Source organism: Chelon labrosus, assembly GCF_963514085.1.
Source record: "Chelon labrosus genome assembly, chromosome: 20".
Classification (NCBI taxonomy): Eukaryota; Metazoa; Chordata; class Actinopteri; order Mugiliformes; family Mugilidae; genus Chelon; species Chelon labrosus.
The window spans coordinates 2,622,722-2,648,233 of record NC_140353.1 but is presented as its reverse complement, the minus strand read 5'-3'; the positions used below and the strand labels follow the sequence as shown (position 1 = coordinate 2,648,233).

At 43.5% G+C, this 25,512-nt stretch overlaps 1 protein-coding gene across 4 annotated transcripts in view; it reads left to right on the top strand.

Moving 5' to 3' along the window:
- The window catches only part of atrn (attractin), a 138,183-nt gene that overhangs the window by 45,011 nt on the left and 67,660 nt on the right, over positions 1-25,512 (top strand). For 3 of the 4 annotated variants that reach the window (XM_084568795.1, XM_084568797.1, XM_084568798.1), the window contains exons 14-24: positions 574-712; positions 1,080-1,261; positions 5,058-5,277; positions 6,527-6,712; positions 8,668-8,913; positions 9,450-9,587; positions 11,292-11,385; positions 13,023-13,075; positions 15,370-15,464; positions 17,087-17,165; positions 18,479-18,636. In XM_084568795.1, the coding sequence (XP_084424921.1) occupies positions 574-712; positions 1,080-1,261; positions 5,058-5,277; positions 6,527-6,712; positions 8,668-8,913; positions 9,450-9,587; positions 11,292-11,385; positions 13,023-13,075; positions 15,370-15,464; positions 17,087-17,165; positions 18,479-18,636 (1,590 nt within the window). The remainder of the gene's footprint in view (positions 1-573; positions 713-1,079; positions 1,262-5,057; positions 5,278-6,526; positions 6,713-8,667; positions 8,914-9,449; positions 9,588-11,291; positions 11,386-13,022; positions 13,076-15,369; positions 15,465-17,086; positions 17,166-18,478; positions 18,637-25,512) is intronic. The other variant, XM_084568796.1, reaches the window with a different exon arrangement.

Below are 25,512 nucleotides of genomic sequence, written 5' to 3'. Positions count from 1 at the left end.
GGAGTAGCATGGGAACGATCGTCGTGAGCTGTAAGAACTGGGATCTGTTTTTACAGCTCACGACGATCGTTCCCGTGCTGCTACTCCTCTCTTCGGCAGCTTCCTGTTCTGGTTCAGACGGGATAAACAAACGTTGCTGAATCGTTCCTTCTCTTAATTTCCTCCAGGAGTAGCTTCACCTCATAAACGGGGGACATATCAAATCAAAAGTAATGATTAAATCAAGGCCTGATGAAGCACGTCCTCTCTTTGCCGCGCTCAATCTGGTTTATCAATCTGTGATTAAATCGCTCCTCATTGAGATGCGCACACACACGTGTCTCCTCCTGCATCCTTTAAAGTATTTATCCACACAGTATTTCATAAATGTGGAGAAAAGAAAAAAACAACTTTTATTTATTTATTTTTTTAGTGCATCTGAAGCTTTTTTGAATGAAAACATGAAAAGAACTGCGTCCTTCGTTACTTCATTATGCTCATTATGACTGAGTGTCGTTTATGCTTCATGTGATAATTTGGCAGTTTGAGTCTAGAGAGTTGACGCCCGTTGTTTTCCGCCTTGCACCTCCCCAGGGGGCCGTGGCGGAGTTTGAAGCTTGCCCCAAGGACAACCCCTCATACGTGTGCAACAAGAAAACCAGCTGCAAGAGCTGCGCCGTGGACCAGAACTGTCAGTGGGAACCTCGCAACCAGGAGTGCATCTCGCTGCCAGGTAGCTTAAGTGGAAATAAAATCTGTTAATTAAAAAAAAAAAAAGACATCAGCGCTTTAAGGTGTTAGGCACGTTAACTGCACGGGAGTGTTTTTAAAATCGTTAACTGATGTGACCAAAATTTAAGGTTCAAATTGAAATAAAATTCTCCACTAATGCTAAATACGGATAAGAAACGAACAAAAATGCTAAATTCTGTTTAAATTTATGCATATTTAGTTCAGATTTACCCTTAAATAATTGCAAATTACTGGTTTACCTCCTCAGACCATCTAAAATTCACTCAGATTTGCCAGAATGGAGGTGAGATTTCAAGCTAGATGTGTAGATTATCATCCGAACCCGCCGTCTCTTCTCTGTCCTCCAGAGAACGTGTGTGGAGAAAGCTGGCACCTGGTGGGCAACTCCTGCCTGAAGTTCATCACGGCGAAGGACTCGTACGATAACGCCAAGCTGGCCTGCAGGAGCCACAACGCCGTCCTGGCCTCGCTCACTACCCAGAAGAAGGTGGACTTTGTCCTGAAGGAGCTGCAGATCATGAGCGTGGTGGTAAGCAGTAGGAGCGGGAGGAGGGAGTCAAACCATCAGATTAGAGACGTTTTAATATTCTCCTTGGGGAAATTGGGTCATCAGACTCGCAGAGAACGAGATAATACTTAAGATTCACAGAGTGAAGATAAAATGGATGATTACGGCGAGAAGATCACATAAGGCAAAGACTGGAGAATAATCTGTTAGTTTAATGAGTAAGAAAGAGGGTCATGTTGAAACAGGTACCACAAAGAAACACTCCAAAAAGATATGACGGAACAGAAACTTGAATCCGAGTAGCTTCTTCAGCTCTATGGGACTGGTGGGAAGTTGAGGTTTAAACGAGAACATCTGTGGGCGGTACCCATCAGAAGAAACTTGCTTGACTTGTCTCTGTAACGACCAGAAACTGGCGTGACTTGCATCCATTAACGGCTAGATACTTACCTGTCGTTGGGGGAGGGGGCTGTTTTGTCCTTGTCCTCTTTCCCTATGAATGGTGCTCCTCTAATGACCCATTATCAGTCAGAGGCTCCAGTCTCGAAGTGTGAATAGGGTTGAAGCTTCTTGGGGACAGAAGTTAGGACGGTATTGTAAATTGATGGCAGGTTACATCTCAGTCCAACTCCATGGCGTCAATCCACAACACAGTCTGAACATCTGTCCCCAAGAAGTTTCACTACCGTTCACACCTTGAGACTGGAGCCTCTGACTGATAATGGGTCGATAGAGGAGTACCATGCATAGGGAAAGAGGACAGGGACAAACAGTCAGTCCCCTCCTCAACGACGGGTAAGTATCTAACCGGTAACGGACACTAGTTGTGCTAGTTTCCCACCAGTCCCTTAGAACCAAATAACCTTCACAGACACATCATCAGTCATCCAGGTCATGGTTTATCCAAAAAAACGTTTAAGAAAGGCAACTGGGTTTGTGGAGTTTCTTGAAGACGAAGTAGCTTCTTCAGTTTTAAAAAAGACTGATGGAGGAGTTGGGGTTTATAAGCAGGAACATCAGAAACCGTTAACAACCAGATACTCACCTGTCGTTGGAGGACACTGTCCCTGTCAACTTTCTGCAATGAATGCTCCTCTAACGACCCATTATCCATCAGAGGCTCCTTTTTGGAGACAGAAGTTAAGACTGATGGCAGATTATATCTCAGTCCACCTCCTCTGTTCAGAGAGGGATTCTCCAGTTTGACATAGACGTCTTCCTTTACTTCCTCTTTCAAACCATCAGTCTTCTCTGGTGTATATGTGGATGTTGCTGCCCTCGGAGGAGTGTCCTTTGTCCTCCGGGTGTAGGTGGATTCAGCTGAATTGTTTCCTGACGAGCTGGCTCTCTCTCTCTGTGTTGAGCCATGAGCTACGTTGCCTGGGTGTTTTGTCTTTGGGGTGAACAAGTTTCCGCCTGAGTGCGTTTCTGGGTTTAAAATGAGCAGTAATGTGTAATGTGTGTTCCCTGAAACTTCTCCCCTCCTTCAAGAAACTCTACAAGTCCAGTCGTGGCCAGAATCGACTTTTGCCCTTGTCTTTAGGTTGTTGCTTTTGAATTTATATCTTTTTTTTCTTGCTTGATCTGGTTTTTGATTCTTTTTTTGGGGGGCGGGGGGAGCTGTTAGCGTGAAACAAAGCTCCCATTAACAAATCTCTTCCTCGGAGCTCAGACTCCTCGTACGCGCTCCATTAGAGCTAACGTGCCGAAATCCTTCCTAAACAGTTCACTTACCGTCGTAAGCGTTTGTTTATATCATCAGAGTCTGGTCACATATCTGCAGACCGTCGCGTGGAATGGACAAACACAAACTACAGCGTTATCTCCCCTGTTGTAAATTGAACTGACACGTACAATAAATCCTCCCTGCGGCACAAATTACCCAGAAATCTTAACTGATGAGAACTATTTCTTCTCCATTAGTTTCTTCTTATGACTATCATCAGTTTCTCTCATTTCATAATCAATCTAAATTATTATTATAGATTCTAATAGACTGACTGAATATAAAAAAAAAATGGGGAAACCCTTTGTGAGCGGTTTTGATTCTCAGTGTGGCGTTTTGCAAATCCCTGACTTAATCCAGATTATTTTATATAATTCGTGAATTATATAAAATATGTCACCCATATTGTTGTTGTGAATGGAGGAGTTGGACAACCTGTTAGTTTCTGCTGTTAAGTTTAACATTTTAACGTGAAGGTCTGTTGGGATTGACTCACTTTTTGATGCCAAAACTGCAGTTCCTCTAATGGCCCCTAGTGGCCATTAGAGGAACTGCAGTTTGAGTCGTAACCCCTTGAGTCCTAGAAGCTGCTGCTTGGTCCAACAGTGGTTGAATTGTTGGTAGTGAAGAAGTGTTGGCTGAGGCACTTTGACTATAGACTGTATAAAAAATGGACGATGCGTCTCCACATCGTCTAGCGGTCAAACTGATGCTAGGTACATGCGACGCCATCTTGGAAGTTTGGAGCCAGAGTCTGCGCAGTACTGTCGTTGTTATATTACCAAAACCCCATCACTCTCTGCCTGACTCAAATGACCCCAAACAATCCTTAAAAAAACAATCCTTAAAAAGTTCTCACTGTGTTTTTAGCACTGGGTCACCACCAGCAAAGCTGCTGAGTACATCAGCCTGGGGATATGCATGAAATTATTAATAGATGAGTCTTAATCATCAAGAATCTAAGCAATTTTCATTTTTCACAAAACAACAACATCTGAATTCATCAGCCTGGCCTTAAAAAAATGTCATTTTTCATGATTATTGTAATATTTTATGCATTAAATTATTCATATAAATAAGAAGCAGATAAACAGATGGTGTCCAGCACCAATGAGGAGGCTGACTGCAGGCTAAAATGTTTTTGAGACCTACATTGCCGTCCTAATCTACACTTGAAGGATGTGTCAAAGGAACGGAAAGTTCAGCGCCAATGACCCGCTTAAATAAAACATGGTGTTATCTACAGAGCTGTGGTCCTACTTAGTGTCCTTTACTGAGTCCTCTGTAGTCCCCTGGAACTGAGACGTGTTGTTCCATCCATTATTGTTGGTCTAAATTAGCTTTGGTTACAGGTAGTTCTTCAACATAGAGAATAATCGAAGCTCTGGAATAACATCTGTTTTCACGACGCCCAGTTCAGCAGTTAAAAAAATAATAAAAATAAATAAAAAATCTATACCGGCACAGAAACATGCTTCACAAGTCTTCCCGCCGTCATGTTATATTGACAGCGTTTCCAGCCATTTCCAGGACAGGCTCAATCAATCCACGAGATGGAATTAAATCCCGGTGGTACAGTAATTCATCTCACGTCTGATGGAGACGGAGCTGTCTTTGTTTACTACTACTGCAACAGCACGGCCCGTTGATTGGAGATGGGTTAGATAACAGAGATGCTCAGGTCAGGTGGCGTAAACCTGCTTTTTTATCGCTGCTCTCTCTCTCTCTTGCTCTGGTGGGATTTATGTCGGTGCAGATGAAAATTTACGCTGACATTTAGCTTTTTTTTTTCTTTGTTGTTGCTTACATCCAGGATATGGTTGTGATTTTTTTGACATTAAAGTGGCTTCGACATTGATTTTCATGAAATGTCACAATAGCCGTTTGCTAGAGAGTAACTGGCACTTAAGCTGTGGCTCTGAACCTTTTTCCTCTGCGACCACAAAGGATAATGATTTATAGGGGGAGAAAAAAAAGCATTTCAAGAAGGGAGGCGGTACTAGAGCAGAAATTAGACTTTACTACAGAGCAGTGAATTAAAAAGGAGTTAGCAATGTGTGAAATCCTTTGTTTTCTCTTTTGGTTTTGCAGTACAAGGCCATGGTGACGCCTTGGGTGGGGCTCAGGAAGATCAACGTGTCGTACTGGTGCTGGGAGGACATGTCGCCCTTCACCAACACCACCCTGCAGTGGCTGCCCGGTGAGCCGAGCGACGCCGGGTTCTGTGGGTACCTGGCCGAGCCGGCGCCCAGTGGACTGAAGGCGCAAACCTGCATCAACCCGGTGAATGGCAGCCTGTGCGAACGACCAGGTATTAACCTCAACGAAAGTGTACCTAGGCCTTAAAATGTCCGCAAGGTCTTTTGTTTTTTGCTCATTTTGACTATAAAAAGATCAGAAAACGTCCGGCGAGTAAGTGCTTTTGCTCATTTGTCAATTTACTGCATGTTATAGGAGTGTAATCACCTTCTGGGAGACGTGCATGTAGAGTTACCGTAATGACATGTAAAGAGCAACACCGCAGCTTTCAGAACCCGCTGGAATTTTTCCGATGGTGGAATTTGTGATGTAATTACGGTAATCCAAAGTGCTGCCGATGACACATTCACACTCAAAGGGTTAAGATATTTTAGTTTAGACACCTGTTAATCGGGATTTTAATGAAATTCAGGGAGTCATACCAATGACAAGTTGGTTAAGTTAGCCTAGCATGTTAGCCTGGCATGGCCGCACTTGGTTCTTATCTGGTAACGCGCCGTTTGGATTTCATTATGGGATGTTTTTCAACCGTTACTGAGGAAAAAAAAGTAGGCTCTTATCTTTTCTTACCTGAACCAATCAGATCCAATTTGTTGTTAATGAACTCAACTCCACGGTGCCCAGATGACCTGGATGTCCCAAATCGCTTGATTGGCCTGTCAGATCTTTGCCTGAGCCAAATCAGTTCCCAAAGTAGAGACTCAAGACCAATTTTTCTGCCGCAAAGAAATGTATGTGTTGGGGTTCTAGTTTCACGTGAACCCAGATGGAGCAGGAGTGACGTTGGTGGTATTTTCTTTTCAAATACAAAGCGGTAGCAGCAAGAAGTGCCAGCTCTGTCCGTACACTAGCCAGGGCATAGATAGGACATGTGCAAAGCATAAGGAACGTCCACTAGCGATCCGTCAAATAAGCTAGTTTCCATCTTAAACAATAGAGCCACTCACTGCTGTTTTCATAAACGTTGCCAACAGCGAATCAAGGGTTCATCTTGTGGTATTTAATGACGAGCAATGGTTGAAGATAAAGGGCAAAGCATTTAAAAAGCTGCACTTACTAAAATGACTAAAGGCCCAAGTGGTTGATGCACTGTGGCCTCATTTACAGAACAGTGTGTAGGATTGATAGTATTTTTAAATCTGTGCACATGTTTTGTTGGACCTGTACCTGTAAGAACCTTTGTTGATCATCAAGACTTGTTCACATCCTGCTCTCCAGATGAAGTAAACCCCTTGTTCTTCAGCACTGCGACCTCTACCAGAGTACCACACTAAAAGCTTTCCTTGTCACATTTCCCTCAGCCAACCACAGCGCCAAGCAGTGCCGGACGCCTTGCGCCATGAGAACCACCTGCAGCGAATGCACCAGCAGCAGCTCTGAGTGCATGTGGTGCAGCAACATGAAGCAGTGTGTCGACTCCAACGCCTACGTGGCCTCCTTCCCGTTTGGCCAGTGCATGGAGTGGTACACCATGAACACTTGTCCACGTAAGACTTTTGGAAGTACTCGTTGTGTTGCATCTTTTTCGTTACAGGGACATTGCTCATTTCCATCTAGTCATTTCAAGGTAAAGTCCTCTGCAATTAAAGACCAGCTAAATGATGCATTTTTTTGTAATGCGTTGCCCTTTTCATCGGCTAATTGTGAGCAGCATTGATCCCCTCATACCTCCGTCTGAGAACCTTTCTGGAGTGTTTACTCTGCAGCCCTCACATCAGCATCTCTCCAGTCGAAACCATTGATTAGACATAAAATGTTTACTTTGAAGCCAGCACAAACCTCTCCGTGCATTCCCAGCGCCAGGTAGCTCTTCTCGCATTTGCTTCGAACTGATTGCATGTTCCTGTCCGCGGCAAACAATTCAAACCTCTGATGAAGCTTTTCAACTTTAAAAAGGCCTAAAAAGCAGCATTCATTAACCTTCATTTAGCCGAGCCTCCGGTAGATCAGATGTGGGATTAATAACCCGCTTTAATAGCTTGACCGGTTCTTTGTTTTTATCGGCGCGGCAGAGAACAATTTTCATTTATTTAACCCGGCGGGTCAATTGGCACTTAAAGGCGAGCGCAGAGAAACTCCTCAAGGGCCGAGAGAGACAAGAATTAAAATATAGGCTGAGGAGGACGGGACCAGGAGGTCAGAAATGAGCTAAATTAACTGAGAGTGTTCTGTTTACCAGGACGAGGTTTAATAAGACATAGATTGAAGCTAAAACTGATGATAAAATATACAAGCAACAAACGGCCAGTAAATGGCAGCTGATATCAAGATGAGACCTTAAATCACAAAACTTGATTAGACGCTAAATGGTTCTCTTCTGTCTTGTTTCTTTTTGTTGGTGAATATTATTTCCCCCACAGACCAAAGATGAACAGAGTACGTACTTCTTCTATTTAAAGGAGTCGTTTGACATTCACCGTCTTGCTATGATTTACATGCAAAGATCAATAGAACTTTTCAGTTTGAGGTTAAAAGCCAACGGGCTGTTAGCTTAGCTTCGGATTAAAGACTGAAAGCAGGTTTAACCTTCTGACGCGACCCCGTCCAGAGGTCAATAAACGTAACCTGTAACGTGTGAGCTGCTGATATTTTTAAACCAGGCTTCAACCAGGCTAGCTGCTTCACCTTGCTTCCAGTTTCTCGGCTTTATGCTAAGCTAAGCTAATCACCGTCCGGGTCACGTCTTTAGATTTAACTACTGGAAAACAATGTGAAGAGTTACTATCCTATATTTGGACTTAGACTCGGATAAACTTTATTGATCCACATGGGATGTTGTTTGGTCACAGTAGCTCAGTTGCACATAAAAAACACCCTTGAAAACAACTAGTAAAAAAAAAAAAAAAAAGTGTAAAATAAATAAAAAATTATAAAAAATAAAATATAATAACATAAGATTTGCATATGTACAAATCCACAAAATAAAAAAAATAATATATAAAATAATAATAATAATAATAATAATAATATAAGAAAAAAATTACAAGATTTGCATATCTACAAATCTAAAAGAATTAGATAAAAAAAATAAAATGAAATAAGCAAAATAATATATATATGGAAACTTTGCATATGTACAAATCCAAAAAATAAACTAATAATAATAATAATAATAATAATAAAACTACTACTAATAATAAAACTAATAAAACTACTACTACTACTACTAATAATAATAATAATAATAATAATAATAAAAATAATAAAATAAAAATAACAAAAATAGAACTACTACTAAAACTAATAATAAAACAAAATAGTATAAGCAAGACATTTACAAGATGTACATATCTACAAATGTATAAGAATTAGAGAGAGAAGTAAATATACACTATATACATAGGAAGGATAAATAAGGTGCAATAACATGGATGGATTTAGCATTAAAAAGTTTTTAGCATCTCAAAACTGTTTTAAATATATTTATTTTTTTTGGTTTCAGCTGAAAACTGCTCCGGGTACAGAACGTGTGGCCAGTGTTTGGACCAGCCGGGCTGCGGCTGGTGCACGGACCCCAATAACACGGGCAAGGGTCAGTGCATCGAGGGCTCCTACCGCGGGCCCTTCCAGACTTCAGTGCCTGCCCCGTCCACCCTGCCCGGCCTGCCTGCCTGCCCCCAGCCGGCCCTCAACGCCAGCATGTGCCCCAGCGAGGCCAAGTACAACTGGTCCTTCATCCACTGTCCAGGTAGGGGGGTAATAAATGTTAAAGTCTTTTATAAAATGCATTTTCTGCAAATTAATTCAAACTTAAAGGGCAGTTTCATCTGTTTTACACTCGGGGGTCACTGCACTTGTCATGGGACGTTGGACACAATTTAATTTAGCTTTTTAAAAAGACATTTAGCTGCAAAAATAAAATGGATAAATATAAAATATGTTGTATAATCAGTCTCCTTTCAGACACAGCTCTTTTAGTTTGATGCAAATCATCGTGGTCATTTTTTATTTTTTATTTTAGGAGTTTCTCTTCCAAACCTCAGCAGACAGAGTACTCACTGTACTCTCTGACTGGTATCTGAAATGAAAAAGAACATGCTGCACCGACAGAATCACACCCATCCCAGACTTAAACAACACTTTCTGTTTGCAAATGAACAAATTCATTCACATTTGGTCCAGAGGCTGTTAATTAGAAAACTTTTATATTATTATTAGTTCTTTTTTACTGATGTGTTAGTGTGTGATGTTGATGCAGTTTGTGTTTCGTCCTATCCCCATCAGCCTGTCAGTGTAACGGTCACAGTCAGTGCGTCAACGAGAGCGTGTGCGAGAAGTGCGAGGACCTGACGACCGGGCGCCACTGCGAGAGCTGCATCTCCGGCTTCTACGGCGATCCCACCAACGGGGGCAGCTGCCAGCGTAAGTAGCCGCGAGGCGGGACGGGCCCGTTCGCTCCGGGCACTAAATCAGCTGCCCCAGTCTGTCTTTGTGTCTGTCTGTCTGCCGGCCGCACGGCTTCATTTAACTCTGTCAGTATTTTACAGTTCATTTTTATGTCGGCCATTTTCCCAGATTCCTGCCCTCGCCGTAAAGCCTTCCCCTGGGATATTAAAGATTTACTTCCGTACAACTAATACTGACAGTCGGCCAATCGGACGACAAATCAATCGCCTCGTTCCTTCGACGGGTTCATTTAACGTACCAGTACATTACAGCCACGGTGTGTGTGTTTTTTTTTTTTGCGTCCCTCTGGAATTAACATACATTTTCTTGGTTCGGCATCGGTGACAGTAAATCAATAACTCAGCCTCTCTGCTTATTATTCATCTTGTCAGCCTCATGCAGTCTTTTTTTTTTTTTTTGGTTTGCCCCCCTTAGAGCGGATCAGTTTGGCTCAAGTGGCAGTACGAGTAGAAAAGCACGTAATCAATACCTCAAAAAGAACATTATTATCAAATTATAATGTGTTCCTAAATGATGGCCTGTCTCCCACTGTGAGCAGATCATTACAGATTTTGCAGGTGTTTATGACGCCACGGGGGCTCAGTTATTTATAAAGATAAATAGCATTAACATTTGTGCAAGTGTGAGAAAGCTGCTCTGGAGAATCACCCGGCAGGCAGACGTTTAACATATGTTATCAGCCACAGAACTGCGCTCTCGGGACGTGGAAGGTCACCTTGGACACGGAGCTGACTCTGAGCTCTGGGCCTCAGTTTAGTTTCCTGGGAGATTTCAAAGCCTTTATATTAAATACAGAGCTTTTCGACTGGACTTCTTTGTGAGTGTAACTTCGTGTCATGGTGCGGAGCGAACCACCTTCGGATAAATCCAGCTAAAACCAAGGAGATGGTAGTGGATATCTGGAGGTCCAGGCCTCACCTGCAGCCTGTAACCAACGGGGAGTGTGTCAAGGTGGTTCAGACCTATAAGTACCTGGGTCTACATCTGGATCACAAACTGGACTGGTCGGCTAACATAGACTACAAAAAAGGTCAGAGCCATCTCTATTTAATATCTGCTGGAAGCTGCTGGACATGTTCTACCAGACTGTTGTTGCCAGTGTCCTCTTCTACGCTGTGGTGTCCTGGGAAGGCAGCTCTAAGAAGAAGGACACCTCACGGCTGGACAAGCTGATACAGAAAGAGGGCTCTGTGGTAGGGGGGCAGAGCTGGAGTCCCTGAGATCGGTGGAAGATGGACAGACCTTGAACAAACTCCGGTCCATCATGAACAATGTCCACCACCCTCTACAGGACACTATAGTCAGGAAGAGAAGCTGGTTCAGTGACAGGCTGCTGTCTTTGTCCTGCTCAATGGACAGGACATAAGACTCTCCCTGTAAGAAAATAACTGGGCTGTGGTCATTGCTGCAAATACATTACATATGTATCTTATTATATAACGTAAATATCTTTATATCTGTTTCTATGTGATGAAGCTACTGGACACAGAATTTCTCTCGGGATAAATAAAGTATCTGTCTGTCCATCTATCTGTCTGTCAACGTCTGCCAGTCCAGTTCCAGCCACACTGAAAGCTGCTGCTTGAATGAGTCGGCCTTTCACCTTTTTCTTTCTGTCTGCCGTGTGTGACGTTTGTTCCTTTCTTTCTCTTTGCTCAGCCTGCAAGTGTAACGGCCACGCCAGCATGTGCAACCCCAACAATGGCAAGTGCTTCTGCACCACCAAGGGCATCAAAGGAGATCGATGCCACCTGTGAGTGTCACGTTTTATCTCGTTACATATGCTTTATTTCCACGTCTGCTTTGTCTGCAGTTCGCACTAAATTCACAGTGGTGTGTATTTTGTTCCGATAACGATGGCGCGCAAGAGTGGCACTTATTGGCTCCAAATAGATCTTTTAAAAGCCCTGTGGAAACCTTTTTTTTAGGCTTTAATCACAGGAACCCAGCTCATAACTTATCAGGCCTTAGCGGGCAGTTTGTCGATCAGCGTCACCAGCCGGTCAAGCTCAGGCCTCCGGGCTGCGACGACTTGTGCACTTGTGTGAGCAAGAATCAATATATCAGAGAAGGAATGTGGATTTTGTGATATATATATATATATATATATATATATATTTATTTATTTTTTTACAGTGGAAACTTTTACCAGAGCCCATTCTGATGCAACTTCTCCTATGTTTTCATTACAGTAGTTTTCTAACTGGTAAAGTTTCGGCCTCCAGCCTCCTGCTGCAACTTGTGCACTGTGTACTGATGATCAATATTAGGAGTAGGAATGATTATGTCTAAAACTTGTCTGGAAAGACTGAATATATAAATAACAGTGTATATTCACTATATACTTAAAGTTTCCACTTGTGTATTTTCTGTGTATATATTATTTTGTGTACTGTTTTGTCCTAATATAGTCTAACAGAAGTAGTTAGTGTGGTAAAATCAGTGTGACAGATGTAGTAGAAGTAGTTCTTGTCTTGTAATTTGCATTTATTTACTAATCTAAAACTGACATAATCACTTGTATTCGACTGTAACCCCCTTTTTGTAAACAGAGCAATGTGCATTTATTTGTTTTTAAATGTACTATTTTAGAGAAACATCTGTCCCAAGAATCTTTTTCTAAAAAGAAGAGATTTTTTTTGGAGTGGGGAGGTTTAATATTTGTCCCCAAAAAATAGCATAATTTTACATTAAATTTATTTTTAACAGTGGAAACTTTTTCAAGAGCCCTTTCTGATGCACTCTGCAACTTCTGCTTTGTTTTCATCACAGTAGTTTTCTAACTGGTCAAGCTCAGGCCTCCAGCCTCCTCCTGCAACATATAAGAGTAGACATGAGATGTAGAACACAAGATTATGTAGTCAAGACCTTCAGCTAGTCTAAAAGGATTGTATATAACAGTTTATATTCACTATATACTTAAAGTCTCCACTCTTGTGTCCTAATATATTCTAATAGAAGTCGTTAGTGTTGTAAAAGAAGAAGTCAAAACTGAAAACTACTTGAAATTCAATGATTTGAAGTAATTTTACATTTTACAGACCTCCAAGGAGTGGAGATTTAAAAAAGAGACTCACCGTGTTTCTGCATTTATATTATTATTATTGTTATTTCCTGGCACGCCGTCGTAGCAGCTGTTCATTAGCACTTCCAGGCTACTGTACATTTCTAGTGCTTATCTTTAACCCTGGCTTTTGTTATTAAAGGCCTTCCTGAAAAAAAAGTAAAAAATCCATTAAGATAAAGTTTCACAAAAGACTCCCCTCCGGCGTGAAGACGAGGCGTTTGTGTCGTCTCGGTAGTCGCAGGGAGGGGGTTTCATCTTCCCGTTACTCTTATCTGACTCAAAGTCTCTCTCTTGTCTCTCTCCTCTCCCGCCTCTTTTCTCAGGTGCGAAGTCGAGAACCGTTACCAAGGCAACCCCCTCAAAGGAACATGCTACTGTAAGTGGAATTCCAATTACTAACCTGGGTCGAGGCGGTGGTAGTGTGTGTCGCGCTGCGAGAAAGCACCGTGAGGTCTGACTCCTCTTCCTTGTTCACGTCAACGCCGAGACGGTTAACATGGATCTGAAATCAAAGTAGTTTGATGTTTAAAAAAAAAAAAAAATAACAGCCAGAGGAGAAGCTGCTCTTTTAAACAAGCAGCAGGTTTCCAATAGTGAGGCGCACATAAAAGAAAGTGGGGAGGCTTCTGAAGGACCTCGTCCCTCTGTTGCTGCTTGCTGAGATTTTTGGAGATTACAGTAACGAGAAATAGATACGTCTGTCAAACCACGGGGATGAATGAACTCTCCTGTCCACGGTCTTTACTCGTCATTATCTCGTAATCCAGACTTTTTAAATAAACAGAAGCAGATGTGGATGATGATGAAGAAGATGAGGCCGTGATGGAAGTGAGTTGGAGCCTTTAGACAACTGACACGACAGAGCTAGAGTTACACCACTCTGTGTCAGAAGTAGACTTGGGCTCGAGACTTGGGCTCAGACAGATTTTACTGAAGCAGTTGTTGTTCTACAACGTGTCAGAAGTAGACTTGGGCTTGGACTCGGGCTTGAGGTCTGGGCTTGAGGTCTGGGCTTGAGGTCTGGGCTTGAGACTTGGGCTTGAGACTTGGGCTTGAGACTTGGGCTTGAGACCTGGCCTCAGACAGACTTTACTGAAGCAGCTGTTGTTCTACAACGTGTCAGAAGTAGACTCGGGCTTGAGACTCGGGCTTGAGACTCGGGCTTGAGACTCGGGCTTGAGACTCGGGCTTGAGACTCGGGCTTGAGACTCGGGCTTCAGACTCGGGCTTGAGACTTGGCCTCAGACAGACTTTACTGAAGCAGCTGTTGTTCTACAACGTGTCAGAAGTAGACTCGGGCTTGAGATCTGGGCTTGAGATCTGGGCTTGAGACTCGGGCTTGAGACTCGGGCTTGAGACTTGGGCTCAGACAGACTTTACTGAAGCAGTTGTTGTTCTACATTTATTAGCCCCCACTTGATATTACAGTGCTCATACGTGTAGATGTTGCAGGACTACACCGATCAGGCGTAACATTATGACCACCTTCCTAATATTATGCAGGTCTCCCTTGTGGTTACTCATCAGAGAATGGACATGGGCCTTCTGAGGGTGTCCTGTGGTTAGTGGGGGGCCTTTGAGAGGAGGGGCCTCTGTGGATCATCTTACAGATACTTGATCAGTTTGGGATCTAGTGAATTTGGAGGCCAGGTCAACACCTTGTGCGGTTCTTCACGTTTTTGTTTTTGAGTTGTTCCTGCTGGGGATGGCTGCTGCCATCAAGGAGTGTCATTGCTATGGGGTGGGGGTGCCTGGTCTGGTCTAGGTGGGTGCTACATGTCTAAGTAACATCCACACCAATGAATGCCAGGTCCAGAAGTTTCCAAGCAGAACACTGAACTGTCACAAGATGGTCGATGTTATTTACTTCTCCTGTCAGTGGTCATAATGTTGTGGCTGATCGTTGTATATAAACCAAACTTCATCTTGACCTTCTCCTCCTCCTCTGTCCAGAGTCGGAACATAATTCAGATGCTGCGAGGCGTGTTATCAGTGACTAAACATTATTAACAGTTTAATTAGCTCCTGTCTGTGTTTACGGCTGAAAACTTTCCGCTGACTAAATGTTTATCCACTGAACTGTAAGTGAGACTTTGCTGCTTTTTATCATTGCAAATGTAATCTTTAATGAAATTAATCAATCACCACTGCAGCAATAGGGCTGCAACAATTAGTCAATTAATCAAACAGCAGAGAAAGAATGAAGCTGCAGCTTGTTTTTTATTATTATTATTATGTAGATCCGTTGAAAGTCACAAGTCCTGTCCTGTTAGTTTATAGCACATGAACATTAAATGCTAACTTTCAGCAATACTTAGATGAATTACTGTAATGTCAGTGACGTTTAATGGACGACCAAGAAGTCTATATTACATTTTCTGACTTTCTGACTTTCACATCTTGCTGTCCTGCGTATAACCTCCGTCCTGACCTCCATCACAAAACACCAAAAATCTTCATCCTCAGTCCCGTCCAAGAAAGTCAATAGATTGTTTTTAAAATAGAAACAGAACGGGGATAATTTCCTGCCTGCAGCGCTTCTCAAAAAACAAAAAACACCTTCTCCCGTGACTTTCAAACTACACTTATTGTTCTTCTCCCTCTTTTTTGTCTCCACCACACTCTCCCTCCCTGCCACGACGCCTTCCTTCTTTCTGTCACTTCAAACAGACACGCTCCTCATCGACTACCAGTTCACCTTCAGCCTGTCGCAGGAGGACGACCGCTACTACACCGCCATCAACTTCGTGGCCACACCTGAGGAGGTATGTCTGACAGCGAACGCCCCGCCGTCGCAGCACCTGTCTCTGTTTATTGGGATCAAACCCGGCGCCGGGTGACGGTGTTTTCTAAGTTTGTCCCCGAGACGCTTCTCCGGGCAGAATCCAGACATGCAAACATTCAATATACTGGAGATCGAATGAATGAAACTCCTGTATATTGAACGAATTGAGTGGTTTAACCAGACTTGATTGACATTAGACTAGAGAACCATCCCACAGTCGTCCACACAGATTTTTTCCCAGCAAATAAAACCTCATCCAGCCCCGTTTACCTGGCGGCAGCATCTGGAGCCCAAACTGGAACACGAGTCTCTGAAAAAATGTTCCAGATGGTCATTTTTATCAGATATTTTTATTTGACGTGTACTTGAATGTTTTATTTCACCCAAGTCCCATCCACTAACATGGAAGGGGGCGGGGCTTATGGGCCTATACTGCAGCCAGCCACCAGGGGGAGCTCCACATGCTTTGGCTTCACTTTAGAGGAGCTGTCATCACTTTTTCCTACAGTCTATGGTTGAAACACCTCCAAAATGGCGTGATACCATGCTACGCCAAGCTACCATGCATTAGCACACCTGCAGAATCCCAAATAATGGCCTTCCCAGTAATTTAATGTAAACATTCTCGCTGAACACTCTGCTTGATTAGTTTTATTGGCATTTATTGCACTCCAGCATCCAAATAACTACCGTTACGCCGCAACAAAAAGCAGGAAATGAGCGTAGCGTTCACCAAACAGAAGTAAAATAACATAGCTGATGGTTCCGTTCGAAAAAGGAGGAATTAAAAGTTTTACAGTATGTTTCCCACCAGAGGATGAGCAACCAGTCAGAAGAAAGTAGGGTTTTTAAAGAGCTCGGCTCTCCTTTTCACCCGAGGGCTGCAAAAACCCAAACTGTGAATCCTGCAAAGCTATTCAAGCGGAGCCCCTGGAATCAGAGCTGGAAGTGAGCTTAATAGGTCCCTTTTTAAACTGCACCCAATAAAACTAAATATCTGGAAGCTGAATTAGCGCTATCTAGCACTTCTTTAGCAACACAAAAAGATGGATTTTAGAATAAAGACAAGAGTAAAAACACTATCTAGTAATGCACGTTGAGAATACGCTGAGAAAACCTTTAAAACGTCTATAAACAGACGCGACCCAGCTCCGGCCGCCTCCGCTCAAGCTGTTTAAATATTTATTGTGTTTTTTTGTTTTTTTTTGTACAACAGATCTTTTATTAATGAGCGCTGCCGTTCAGTTAGCGAGCGAACGTCTTAATTAAATCTTGATTTACATCAATTCAACAATATTTAGGCTTCACTTACAGTACACGCGGTACACTCTCTCCGCTTCCATCATCGGTTCAAACATTTGATTTGTTAATTCGTCTTCCATTAGCTGTGCAAACAGTTTGTGCAGCTGCAAAGAGGTGAAGGAGGAAAAAAAATAATCCCTGCTCTGGATTACAGTCAAACACAGAGAATCTCTCTGACCTGTTACAAGCTTTTTGTTCCTAATTAAACATATTTGACTGTATTCTGGTTACACTTTATGTTTATATGGTAAAAATATGTTTTCTGTTCTGTGTCCTCTCCTCTTTTTCTCTTCTCCTCAGCCAAACCGCGATCTAGACATGTTCATAAATGCCTCCAAGAACTTCAATCTGAACATAACCTGGGCGACGAGCTTCACTGGTAAGTCTCAGCTCATCATTAATTGATTACATTAACAAACATGAGCTGCTTTTCTCAGACGTAACAAACAGTTTGAAGATGTCACCTCTGGTTCTTCTCCTGTTTCATTTATCAAAAATAACTCGCTGGTTAATGAGGTGACGGCAAGAAGCAGCGTGCTGATATTTTTCATATCGCCTTATAAAACAAACCTTTGTTTGTCGTCTCTTATTCAGGAAAGTTAAAATATAAAGTGTAGGGCAATTGTTTGAGTCTGTTCAAAGGCCATCTGACACTAGACGCATTTACACGAGCACTAGTTTTCCACTATTAATCTTAATAAGCATCATGTCGACGAGTCGCCGATCACGTGACAGTAACAACATGGATGCCTCCAAGAAGCCCAGTGGGTCGTTGCAGCAAACGAGCAGCGGTTCATCAAGTGTGTGGAAACACTTCACTAAAGATGAAACCCATACTACGGTGACATGTGACTGCAATGCATCTGAAAAGGCTAATGCTAACGCTAGCAGAGGAGCGGTCCAAATCCTCTGGACAGCAGTCAGTTCACCAAAGAGAAGGAGGCTGCACATCAACTATTTGATAAAGTTATTAGACCTTTAGCTGCTACACTATCCCATCTAACAACACGCTGTGGAGTACTATCAAATGCTACTGATGGTGTTGAGGTGCTGCATGTTTTTATACAGGCTATACATATCTGCAGCTCACAGTATGTAGCACATGAGCTGTCTGTTCTCAGCATATGCATTCAGGTCAAGAATATAGATTTCATTACTCTCTACTATGGTTTTATTAGTCGTCAGAGAGTAGACAGTCTACTTTATAAAAAATCTGCAACCCCCAATATGTTGAAAAGTCCTATATAGACCATTTAGCATTTGACCAAGTGTTTTTCTATCTTTGAAAGATGAACAAAGCTGGAATCCATGTGGGTAGCAACGTTGAAGGATAAATAATAAAGCTGGGAAAAAGTTATATTTCTAGCTCATTCTCTTCTGATTACATTTTTGGGACGTGTAAACACACATGTCTTCAGATCTTTTCATTCAGCGTCCATGTAAGCAGTTAAGTTGGAATTATTTCAGTGTTGACCTGAGTGTTTTCTCTTATATGTTTTATTTTCCCGTAACTTGTAAAATACTTGTTTGACTTTTCATGGCTTTTCTCTCTCTCTCTCTCTCTCTCTCTCTCTCTCTCTCTCTATCTCCATCGGTTCCTCCCCTCCTCCCTTCTCCACACCAACCTTCTCCTTTGTTCTTTCTATATCCTTCCATCCACCCGTCCGTCTGTCCATCCATCCTGTCGTCCAGCAGGCACCCAGACCGGAGAGGAGATTCTTATTGTCTCTCGGAGCAACATCAAGGAGTTCAAAGACAGCTTCTCCAACGAGAACTTTGATTTCCGCAACAGCCCGAACATAACGTTCTTCGTCTACGTCAGCAACTTCACGTGGCCCATTAAGATTCAAGTAAGTGTCACTTCAACTCGACAAAAGGGCGAGACGTGATCTTTTTTCTTTTTCCTTTTTTTTTTTGCAGCAGTTTGTTGACGCTGCAGTTGTGAGGAGATGGCAGGTGGATGAATATTCATAATCAAACCTGTGCTGCACACAGTATAAGCAGTGTACAGTATTCATATATAATAAAAAAACTGGCATGTAAAGCAGCGGCAATGAGTCACTCTACTAACGGGCTCCTCACGTCTTTAAATGAATGTGTTTGACAGCACGTGGAAGTGGAAGTGATGACTGGAAACTTGGGAATGAAACGCGACAGCTCGGGAAGGCTGCAGTAACACGGCCTCGCTTGGAGGAAAGAAGGGGGAGATATGTTTGGGAGCTGTGCAGAATGAAAGACGCCTTCTAACGGGTTTAACGTGAAACCATTTGACCTGCTAACCCGGAAATGTACAGACTAGAGTCACGCTGCTGCTGCTTCTGCTTCTTCAAAGGTGTCGTGAGGGCTGGGGCCGATGTGCAGGAGCCTTTCCTCCAGCGTTGATGTGTTGATGTGGCTCCTTAGCAGTCGCTGAGTGAATGGGAACCTTTATGTGCTCGGCTGCTCGCTGGCAAATCACCGCTGTCATGTGCAGCGGAGAGAGAGGGCTGACCCTCAACAGTACTCGCGTTGTGAGAGTCGGACTGATGTAATGCTGGTGTTAAAACACCTGTGTTTTTAGTCAGGTGATTCGCTGACACATACGCCGATCAGGCATAACATTATGACCACCTTCCTACTATTGTGTAGGTCTCCAAAACCAGTTGTGTCTCATCAGAGAATGGACATGGGCCTTCTGAGGGTGTCCTGTGCAGTCTGGTGCCAAAATGTTGTTAGTGGGGGGGCCTTTGAGGGGAGGGGCCTCACAGATACTTGATCAGTGTGGGATCTAGTGAATTTGGAGGCCAGGTCAACACCTTGTGCTGTTCTTCATGTTTTGTTGAGTTGTTCCTGAAGTGCTTTTGTTGCTGAATCCTGCTGGGGATGGCTGCTGCCATCAAGGAGTGTCATTGCTATGGGGTGGGGGTGTCTGGTCTGGTCTAGGTGGGTGCTACATATCCAAAAGTTTCCCAGTTTCTTTTACTTATCTATTACCCCTCATCTTGTTGGGGGACGGATGATATCCCAACTAGCTTTGCACGAAAGGAAGCTTACACTCTAGACATGTCTATGCCAGGCCACATTCAAGCGTTGGACCAAATCTGATCATGCAAGCTCTGCACAGAAAGACCCTGGGAGACCAACAGCTCCAACTCCAGAACCTCCTTCATCCTTGCTGTGAAGCAACAGTGCTAAACGGTGCACCACCATCAGCAGAGCGTATTGTCAGTGCAGCATTTTGACTTTAAATCACGCAATAAAGGTAAATAATAATTGTGTTGCACTGTTTTCCCAGAAAGGACATATTTTCTATTATGTTAAAGTTCTACTATTATAGCATCTTGCTGATTTTAAACGGCGTCTCACCTTACATTATAGGCATACCACTATTTTTATTTCTATACTCGCGTGTTTCACTGATAATTAATTACAGGACAGACTGAGCTCTGATTAAACATCTGTCACACTCTGATGCATCACTAACACCTCTCACAGGTTCAGTCTGAAGCTGCCACTGAAACAGTTTCTTCCTACACCTCTAATAATACACGTCTTGAGGCAGCGGACGAATTTCCCTCCTGTCCTGGTGTCCTGCGCCTCATTTCGCTCGCTCCGTGTGCCTCCCTACACGTTTGTGGAAGCGATTTGACTGGTTGCCTCCCCCTCCCCCCAAAGTGCGTGCTCCTTCCCCCTTTTGCCCTCCTCCTGAAGGGGAAAGTAAAAACCCTGCCTCCGTCCTCCGTGCCCTGCCTCGTGACGGCTTCTCTCAGCTTCAGGAGCTCCAGCTGGTCTCCGTTATGGCTCCGCAGCGGAACAGAGGGCTGAGTTGAGAGAGGGCCTCGTCCCGTACCCCACCCACCCCTCCACTACCCCTCCGCCCTTTGTCAGCCTCCTCTGGTCCACCTCACCTTCTGTCTTGCTGGGTGGGATCATGTAGAAGATCACCCCCCCTCGTCCTTTTCTTCCTGTCCCTCATGGAGTTTTATCTTCAGCAGCGAGGTAACATTTGTCTTTTCTTTTTGTTCCTTGCCACTGATCTTTCACAGTTTCTTCTTAATAACATTAATAACATACCCGCCCTTTATCTTATTTATTTATTTCCCCCTTTTCTCCTTCCACCTCGTCTGCAGCAGTGTGGCACTCCGTTGTGTGTGAGCGTGATATCGTAGGCGGTGGTTCCTCCAGTATTGGCAGGCAGAAATAAAAAAAAATTTAAAAAACGGTTCATAAACAGCAACTGAGAAAAGAGCAAGAGCGAAGAGGAATGTTAAGTTGAAACACATGCTGCATTCAGAGTGGGCTGTGTGCAAGCTAAGCTCTCTCCAGGCTTTAGTCTGCAACCACACAGAGCTCTCTCTCTCTTCCGTTTGCTCGCTCGCTCGCTTCACACATCACCTCAAGGTTGCCTCAGGTTGCTTTCTCGTGGTCGGAAGCCGCGTTAGAGCACCGTCTGTAGAGGAAATGCAGCTTCATCTGCAGCTCCACTTGTTGCATTCGTCGTCCATATCTGGTGCATACATGTTGTATTTTAAACCCCCCCACCCGTCCCAGCTCCAAAAGTGGCTCTGATTGCTCTGACCCACCGAAGCCAACTCTGTGATGACTTCATCACCGTCGAGCAGCTCGGATCATCAAAAGCAGAATCAATTGCGGTGAGATTAGTCGGCGAGGAGTTCTCACACTCCTCCTCTTTTCTTTTTCTTTTTTTTTTCTCTCCTCTTTCCTGATGAAGAATAGATCCGAATTTAATGATGTTTGTAATGAAACGCAAATCCCAGACTAATTACGTTAAAGAGCTGTGATCTCCTGTTCCGTGCCTTAGTGAACACGTCATGATGTGGTAGAGATTAGAGCAGCCTCCACTTTTTAATACCCCGCCGTGGAGCAGCAGCAGCAGCAGCAGCAGCTGTATCTGTCAGCCGGCACCGGGCCGCTCCGCGTATCGCTGCAAACTCATGGTGTTTATCTGGGCCACGCATGGCAGCTGATGGGTTTGTCCTGATAGTGATCACAGAGAGAGTAGGAAAAGGAAGTGATGCTGCCAGGTACATGCTAGAAAAACTAGAATGTAAGAAGAGAATTATGTTTTATGCAACAAAAGAGTAGAAGGTGTACACACAAGTCTATGCCTTAAATATACTATATTAAATGATAACAATACAGTGAATAGGATTTGTCTTAAAGCTACAGCACGTACACCGATCAGCCACAACATTATGACCGCTGACAGGAGAAGTGTAAAACATTTAAACCATCTTGTGACAGTTCAGTGTTCTGCTGGGAAACTTCTGGACCTGGCATTCATTGGTGTGGATGTTACTTAGACATGTAGCACCCACCTAGACCAGACCAGGCACCCCCACCCCATAGCAATGACACTCCTTGATGGCAGCAGCCATCCCCAGCAGGATGCAGCCTGACACAGACACACACACAAAAACACTTTAGGAACAACTAAAAAAAAACATGAAGAACAGCACAAGGTGTTGACCTGGCCTCCAAATTCACTAGATCCCAAACTGATCAAGTATCTGTGGGATGATCCACAGAGGCCCCTCCCCTCATTAACAGCATCCTGTTACCAGACACCACAGGACACCCTCAGAAGGTCCATGTCCATTCTCTGATGAGTCTCCACAAGGGAGACCTGCACAATATTAGGAAGGTGGTCATAATGTTATGCCTGATCGGTGTATAAACTAAAAAAAAATAAAATTAATTTAAAATGAAAAGATATCTGAACTTATCCTAGAGCTTTCTGAGGCCGTACTTTGTGCAAATTGCTAATTTCAGTATGCTAACAGGCTCACTGTGACGATGCTAACAAGCTAATGTTAAGCAGGTACAGTGTTGTCTTTGTGCAGCATCACAGTTTTATGAAATGTGCACAGAGTTTGATGAGAATATCTTCTAGTTGTGCAGACATTTGGTCTTAAAACAAGGTTCACTTCTTAATTTTCACATTTGTGGCTCATTTTGTTGTTGTGGTCTGAATCAGCTGATGAGTCTGTTTGGAGCCTCCCCCCTCTTCCTGCACAGAAAACAAGCCGATGGAACTGAAATGCAGCAAACACCTGCACCATTCTGCACAGTCCATCCATTAGTTAGGGCGTCTCACTAAAAAAAAAAAAAACTAAAAACGAGAACAGACAGACCCAGTAATATACAGAGCATTTGGCTCTTTTAGAGAGTTTTCACACGTACAGTTCATTTGTCATCGTCTGAATCACTCGATGAGTTTGTGATTCTGTTTCTTTTCTGTTTAATGTAAAATGCATCCCTTGCCTCGCTCAGTGTTCAGGTTTGTCTTGGCTGGAAACAAGAAAGTAAATACAGACAGAGGGCTCCTTTATGCAGGAGTTCAAGTACAAATACATGAGAGAGGAACACTGCTGTGCAATTTAATGCGGAGCCACTGTGGTAATTATCTGGGCCGCATACCAGGCAGGACTGTACAAGCAGAATATTGAATGCACCTCCAGGAAAAATACTACGCTGCCTTCGCAAACAAGACATGCTGACTTCAGAGAGACTGAGCAGAACGAGGGGAGCTAATGGATGCAGGAGACGTTTAGCTCGAGCTCGGGGAGCGAGCGTCGAGGTCTGGATCACAAACGACCCAGACTTTATTTTTTTATCTGTGCTCAGACGCGATCACTGCGCTCACATCTTTAAAAACCTACGGCTAGATTTAAATGGATTAAATGCTGCAGATGCAAAACAACCGTTAGATCAGAATATCAAAACTTGCAGCTTTTGTCCTCCTGGGTCGAAACTGACCTGATGTGTTTGACTAGTTATGAAGCCTAAAGTAAAATATTTGCAAAATTAATGGAGAGTAGATCAGATTTTTATCAAATGATGTGACGTGAAGACAATAAGGAGAATAAGGAAGGAGGAAGAGTAGAAGATAAAAGGGAGGAAAAGGAGAAGTAGAAGGAGGGAAAAGAAGAAAGAAGATGAGGAAGAGGAGAAGAAGAGAACAAAGCAGAGGATGTGGAGAAGTAGATACGGAAGGAGACAGAGGAGGAAGAGTTGAAAAGGGAAGAGAAGATGAGAAGGAGGAAGAGAGAAAACAGGGTGAGGAGAAGGAAAAGTTGATGGGTAAGGAGGAGTGGATGAGGAGAAGTCAGGAGGAAGCAGAGGGAGAGGATTTGGAGAAGAAGGGGAAGGAGGAAGAAGAGAAGAAATTAGATAGATAGAGGAAGTGAAGGATGAATGAAGAGAACAAGGAGGAAGAAGAAGTGGAAGGAGGAAAAGGAGAAGAATGCAGCGGGAGATGGTGAGGAGGATGATGAGAAGATGAAGGAGAAGAAAAGAACAAAGCAGAGGAAGAGGAGGAGAAGCAAATGGGGATGAAGAATAAGGAAGGAGGAAAAGAGAAAAGGAGAAGTAGGAGGAGGAGGAGAAGAAGAAAGAAGATGATCAGGAAGAAGGAGAAGAAGAGAAGACACGAAAGCAAGAGGAGAAGTAGATGGGGAAGGAAGAAGATGAGGAACAGAAGAAAGAAGGGGAAAAGGAAAAGAGGATAAGGGAGAAGTAGATGGAGGAGGAACAGAAGAATGAAGGAGAAGGGGGAGGAGCAGAAAGCAGAGGGAGAGGATGTGGAGAAGAAGAGAAGACAATGAAAACGGGTCAGATTTGACTCAGAGGACAGTAGGAAGGTTAAGAATGTTTCCTTGCTGTCGTATGGCAAAGTTGAAAGCTTCATCCATGGTCTTCTTTTACACAGTCCAGCTTTCCCACATTTAAATTTCCTCTTCCTTCCGTCCTTTCCATTTCATGTGGAGCCTGTTGAGCAGCCCTCCCTCGCTCCCAAACAACACCTCCCTTCACAAAGCTCCCATTGTAGTTCAAGCGGTCTGTCAGGAGCCATTAAAGGCAAGAACATTTCTGGTCTTGACGCCTCCTGCTGCGAGATCCTTCATAGCCCCTGAAGAGTCACCCTCTGCTGGGCAAATAACTAGAGTCTCACCCGCCACCATCGCCACCGCCGTCACCGCCGTCAGCCTTCCTCGGCTGACACTTGGGATTAGCCACTACAATAACCGTTATCTCGCATCATCTCGGTGTGACGCGGTGCTTATAATTAGAGCGAGGCAAGCTGAAGTGGCGTTCGTCGTCCTTAAACGGAGACTGTTGTGTCATTAGAAAGAGAGAATTATCTGTCTTTAATCACCTAAAGAGGTAGATGTGGCTTTGTTGGGCTGCTGCCATGAAGACTTCTTTTGATAATTCTACGCTTTGCTCTTGAAAGAGCCGCCGCCACTCGCACAGGTTCATACAATCTCTGCCAGTTCTCCCTCAGTCCTTCAGTCCTCGTCCATTTACATGCAGAGGAAGTAAAACATGACCATTTTCCTCCCTAATTGCGAAAACCTGATGGGCTTCTTAGAAACTGAGAATAAGTTCCAGAAATTGCTCGGCTGTGATTTTGTGGAGGTATACGGGAGGTCTGGCAAAGCTGCTAAAAGGAAATTGTCAAAAATTTGTTGAAAATTTTGTCGTTTCTGCCTGGTGCTTTATTATTTTTTATTTTTCTCATTTAAACTGTGCCATTCAGCCCTGCCTGGGTTTATACTGCCATGAGTTTACCACTGGTTTATAGTCGTCATCCAACACAGTTCTACTACTACTCACTGTTATAAACTACTGACTGACAGCAGGGGTCAAACTGTAACTTCAGCTTATTGTTGTCGTCTACAGTTTAGTTCTGGTTCAGGTTTGACTCTTAGTGGACACATCAG